Source organism: Amblyomma maculatum, chromosome 1, assembly GCF_055883805.1.
Source record: "Amblyomma maculatum isolate TAMU_Amacu chromosome 1, ASM5588380v1, whole genome shotgun sequence".
Classification (NCBI taxonomy): Eukaryota; Metazoa; Arthropoda; class Arachnida; order Ixodida; family Ixodidae; genus Amblyomma; species Amblyomma maculatum.
Genome location: NC_139344.1, coordinates 202,765,984 through 202,771,983, shown reverse-complemented (window position 1 = coordinate 202,771,983; position 6,000 = coordinate 202,765,984). Strand labels below are relative to the sequence as shown.

At 45.5% G+C, this 6,000-nt stretch overlaps 1 protein-coding gene across 6 annotated transcripts in view; it reads left to right on the top strand.

The window, feature by feature from the left end:
• The first annotated feature begins 297 nt into the window (after positions 1-297).
• LOC146205376 (uncharacterized) overlaps positions 298-6,000 on the top strand; it is a 49,554-nt gene continuing 43,851 nt past the window's right edge. For 2 of the 6 annotated variants that reach the window (XR_014704171.1, XM_084590035.1), the window contains exons 1-2: positions 298-519; positions 5,774-5,921. Coding sequence is in view for 5 of the 6 variants with exons in the window: in XM_084590035.1 (XP_084446161.1) it covers positions 483-519; positions 5,774-5,921 (185 nt within the window). In the remaining variant the exon portion in view is untranslated. The remainder of the gene's footprint in view (positions 520-5,773; positions 5,922-6,000) is intronic. The other 4 variants (XM_084590034.1, XM_084590033.1, XM_084590037.1 and 1 more) reach the window with 3 other exon arrangements.

The following is a 6,000-nucleotide window of genomic DNA, read 5'->3' as shown; positions in this document are numbered from 1 at the left end:
TGATATGAAAGCTGATAAACCTGAACTAACTAAATTAATCATTACGGCTTAAACAATAGTGTTTACCTGTTTAACTCCGTTCCCTTCACCTAGCACTCCCTTCGTATGAATTGATTGTTTCTTCCCCCCCCCCCCCCATTGTCATACACGGTGTCGTGCGCGAAAGTATTATGCCACACTTCGCATTGCAAGCCTCATTACAGACGGTACCCACATCCTCCGCAGAAGTTCTTGGCGGCCTCCTCGGAGACACATATGATATAACCGAGAAGGCAAGCAGTTGTCTCCGCACGTCACATCCGCCGCTACATTCTGCAGGGAGCGCTAAAGTGCCAAGCAGGCGGCGCGGCGTCTGTGCGCCGCACTTTGCTGCGGAGACGGTGGACTGCTGCTGCCGATGCACCTCCAGCATGCACAGCCTGTCGCGGCGGCGTAGCGGTTACGGTTCCCGCGCCATTTAATGGGCGTCCCTCGCGTATACAATGGACCGACTGATTGGATGCATCACATTCGTCACAGGTAAGCCCTTGGACGGCTTTTACTTCCGGTAACGTTGTTAACCAAGGCATGTGAACAGGTTACGGGTGGCTTGTATGGATTTCTAACAGAATGCATATGCGGAGAAACATGCCACAGATCGCGTACCCTTGGCCTTTAACATCAGCAACAACTTGTGTGAAAATGACCATGTCAGAACTACCCCGCCGGAGAACGCATGCACTGCCATGATACGCGCTCGAGTGCAAATGATTAAAAAGAAATACTTGTGAATATTGGCGCTTTACACGTCGAAATGGGCATGCGAAGAAAACTTCATATCCTTGTTTCGACGCGCAAAGCGCCAATAATGAGTTACTTAAAAAAACGCGTAGACGACAGATCACTGCTATATTATACCTCGAAGACTCACTGCGAGTGTAAAAGTCATTCCGCGAAAATCTAGAGAGAGAGAGAGATGAAACCTCTAATAAGCAAAATAATAATAAAAAAAAAGAGGATGAGCCAGCGTAGATGGTGAATGTCAGCATCTTTTTGGTCCTTGGCGTCCAAAGTCATTGATAAAAATCTATACAGCGCTATAGCTGCTCTGGCTTTGTATTCTAAAATGGTCACTAGAGTCTTGTGGTTTGGATTTCAAGAAGCACTTTCGATTTCTTTGCGCTTTAGCAAAATATAATGAATGCCTGAGGCTATAAAAAAAGTGAGCAAGAGAAGCGCTACACATTATATATATATATATATATATATATATATAGAGAGAGAGATTCACTGCTCTTCGGTCCCCCCCGCCCCCCCCCCCCCCCCCCCCCCCCCCGCTGCGGTGGTTCAGTGTTTGGGGCGGTGTCCACTCCTGAACGCAAGAAGGGTTCGATACCGGCCGCGGCAGCCGCTTTTCGATGGAGGTGAAAAGCAATGCGCACATGTACATGACGACATCAGTGCACGTTAAAGAATCCCAGGTGGTCGATACTTGCAGAACCCTCCACTACGGCATCCCCGTAGCTTGAGTCGCTTTGGTACATTCAAACTAAACGTAACCAAAAACATTCACTGCAGTGCTGAATGTTAGCGTGACAAAGCGGACACATGGAAGCTTTGCGTACACGAATGCACTAAAATAACTTAATAAAGTAATTTTCAATAGTTTCAGTAACAGATCCAACCTCTCGCCAACTTTCGCCTTTATGGACAAGAAACTTTGCTTCTTGCGCTTTATTTCTGAAGACACGGACGTTGGTTACTACAGTAAAAACCGTAGGCAGAAAAAAAAAACGATTTTTGCGTGCTATGGCTGGTATCGCGGTATCTACTTCAGTCACCACATCGCAGGTATATTTCATTCGAACACTGAATGGACAACAACAATAAGTAAAGGCGACTGCTTGGTGTTGAACGTGTGCCGTGTGATATAATGCAGTGGCACGTAAGAAAGTGACCTTTTCTCTACAAACGAACATGGTTCGGTGAAAAGGAGAACATGGAGAACATTGGAGTACAGCATGCACTGCGGAGACATAGCTGCCTTGCACAACCTCGCGACTTCCAGTCGTTACTACAATCACCAAAGTATTAAAATCATAGAAGAAAAATAAAGAAAAACGCGGTAGTTACACCATTTTTTCCCCTCTCACAATCTCGTTGCAATATCCTGCGTTCGTCTTTAGAGAAAGAATCACCAAGACATCTCTCGCTCCCAGCAGTGTCAGATCATAGCACCTGAAGATTCGAAGCGTCCGTGAGCAAATGCTTTAGTTTACCTTAACTGACGCCCGCGCGCTCGACCTTGGGGAAGTCCTCTGAAAGCACGAACGGGCCCCATGGTGAGTGGGGGTGGTTGCCACTAACAGGCTGAGCCCTAGCTTCGTGGAAAAGGCGAAACCGCGCAAAACATCTGGTGACGCGCAGCATGCTATTCGCACAGGCCTGTAGCACTGACGCCAGTCGAGATGAGGAAAGTTGTACTCGCGTGCAATCAATAAATGCTGAATTCCGAGCATGTAAGAAATAGTAAGATTGCTGCTCGTCTTGCGTAAAAACAGCAGCACACGCTGCATCCATGGCCCTGTGCCCCGGCGCCCATAGCACGTGGGCACATTCTCGCTAAATACAACGCGTGTAGACAGACTGGGCGCGTCCATGCCGCTCTGATAAGAGACGCCGCCCGGTGAGAAGAGAGAATGGCGGCATGCACTGAATATGTTGCTGTCGGTTGCTCCTAGCTTACGCAGCCAGCTGCAGGAAAAATAAGAGACGCAGTGTTACCGGCGCAGCTGCTTGTCGCAGGGGCGTTGCCGGCAGCTGCCAAAGGTCCCATTGTGCCCGCGCTCTCAGAGTTGATCCGGTTCGTCGGCTGCGTAAAGGCCAAACTCGCGCCCAGGCTACGCACAACAGCCACGGCGCTGGGAGGAACTGAGAAATCTGAACGCGCCTCACATATCGGCAGTGTTGGAAGTAGCGCACATAGACCTCAGAACCAAAGAAACGAAACATGCGGCAGAAACAACAGCCCCACGTCTCAAGGAAACAGAAGCCAGTGAGACACTGCCGTGATAGACACTCGGGTTCGTGTCAACCACGTGTTGATGCACAGCTGTGTCCAGAGCACTCGACTGGTGGGCGCGCTCCGACTTCGCGGTGCCTCCCAGCGCTGTGGCTGCTGCGCGTAGTCTGGGCGCGTGTTTGGCCTTTACGAAGCGATGTTAGTTTGTGACGAAAACTTTTCTTGGATCATGAGTGGCGTAGACATAGAGTGCCGGCCAGGAGAACTCTAGTTCACTATAGCTAGGAGCGTCGGCCAAATATGTGTGCGCGCGAATTTCTGTTATCAGATGTATGGTTATTAAACAGAATGTAATAGTTAAGGAATAGCTGATAAGGACTGTAAATATGTAATGATACTAGTGAAATTGCTAGAAACAGTGATAGTGATGATAGCGACAATGATGAAGATATTTGGCGATAGTGATGATTATAATGATAGTTGGTATAGTGATCCTGGTGATGTCGGTGATAGTGATGATAGCAACAGCAAAACGTCATGGGTTTGAATACACTGATCACGTTATAGTAAGCACGTAAGAAACAAAAAACAAGATAAAAAAGAGGAAAAAAAAGGGGAATGAGGAAAATAAGAAAGAAGAAAAAAAAGGAAAGAAAACAGAAAATCAAAGTAAAGGGAACGGCAGATGGTTTCGCGCAATACTGTATTTTTTTTTTTTTCAAAAATGCTAGCGCTCGATCAGAGCTGCATAGACATAGAAAGCAAGAAAGGCACAAACACCGCGCCTCGAACAGAACAGGTGAAGTGATTTTTCATTTGTCTCTAAGCGCATGGCTCCATGTATTTAGGTTCCGTACTCCAGGCATGCGCAGCCACGTGTGTACGTCGCAGACACCACCATTTACAAGATAGCACAGAACCATGGAAATAAAGCGGCGAAAAAAGGGAGCGGTTTCCCGTCATACTTCAGCGAGGTATAATGCACATCTTCATCATTAAATATATATATATATATATATATATATAATAGAGCGAAGGGTACGCTTCATTTAAAGAAACATTTTATTAGACTCGACGTTTCGATCGGAGACCGATCTTTCTCAAGAGTGAATCTTCTTGGATAGTGTTGCGGCTTTTTGAGCATTTGGACATAGCCAAGTACGTTAAATGTTCTCGCATCCTATATATATATATATATATATATATATATATATATATATATATATATATATATATATATATATATATATATATATATATATATATATATATATATATATATATATATATATATATATATATATATATATATATGAGCAGATAAATGAAGGGGAAATGAGGGTACTCGTTATAATACATGAAAAAAAAAAAAAAAAGCATCCTCGCGGACCGTTGGCTTCTTTCTTTCTATATATATATACCTACTGAAGGGTGAAGGCCTCTCTCATAACCCGTCCTGTGCCAACAGCATCCACTTGACCCCGCACACTTTTTAATCTCATCCGCCCACCTGACTTTCATTGCAGACAACTCCTGAATGAAACCCTATAGGACAAGCGCTGAGGTTTTCTGTGAGTGGTATTGCGCTGTATGTGCCATAAAAAACCTAAACGAATCTGAAATGTAGATAATTTCTTTCGGCTGAAAATACAAGCGTATGTAGCTCGAAGGGATTATTCGGCCATTAATGTATCAGCAACAGAAAAATCAATGATAAAGAATGTGGAAACTTCTGCCTGTCAGTTGACCGTAACCGAGTGGAGAGAAGCAGAAATGTAGAAAAGAAAGAGGGCAAGAGAGAAGAGAGCGAGGGTGAGAGGATGTAAAAGCTGATTGAAAGCCATCTAGGAAGTAATACCAAAGGTAAGAAATGGAGCCAGATGGAGGATGTGATTTGTTACCATGGTTGTGACGTCAACACTAAGTGGACCTATTGACGTCAAGTGAGGTGATAACGGAGAGGGTGTGATTCCGGTCTAGTAATTCACCTCTGGCAGCCGGACGTGTTCGTACTTTTTCAGTTTTCTCTTCACAAGAGGATGCAGCCCTTCCTTTCTACGCTTAAGACTGACGTGTTTTTGTGTTGATTCCTTGTACGAAGGCCGGCAATGGAAGAAGGCTGAAGCCATTCGTCGTAGGCGTGCAGCGGAAACCGAGAAAATGCGGCAGCACAAAAGGAAATATGTGAACGATCTTTAATGAAACACAATGAAGGCAATCGAATTTAATCCTAACGCATTCGATCGATCAACAGATGAGCGTCTTCACAATAATAGTTTCGGCATGTAGTGCGTTCAGCATTCGCTCGTGCAAAGACAGAAATAGCGATTGGCGGTGCTCGGCGAATAGAGCGCGCCTGCATGAGCATCAGACGCTCGAGCGTCTGAGATTCTTCGCGGCTGTTTCAAAAGTCTCAGCCAACGCAGACAGAGCGAGAATAGCCCCGCTCACTGCCGTTGGATCGACGAACGGCACAGATCGAGGAATCTCCTTGTCAGGCTGCGGCGCAAATGAATGAAATATCGGGAACTGAAAAATACGCATGAGGTTTTATTGACTGACTGAAATATTTCCGGAAACAAGTAAAGCAACGCGATAGGTATCTAGAAAATCGAATCAATCAACGTAAAGGTAGTTCTCCACGGTAGCAGCGTTCATGCTGCTTATTTGCACAAAACTGATAGTCAATTTAGTGTGCGCTCATAGACCAAAGGATTGCTGCTCGCGTTCAGTGCTGCACCTTGCTTTTACTAAAGACAACGATTTACACAGTACTACTTGCAGCGGCGTCGCCAGCGTTAGCAACCTGTGATGAGGCGTTGGCTGTCACGGGACTCCAGCAATGCAAGGACCAGATCCACCAGATAGACAAAAACATATTTAACGCTTCCAACGCCGACCACAAAGAGCAACTCTGCTGGTAAGCGCATGTTGAATTTATCCAAGAGAGTGTTGTATGACGGTCGCTACAAATGCCGTAGAAAGACTTTTTGACAGTG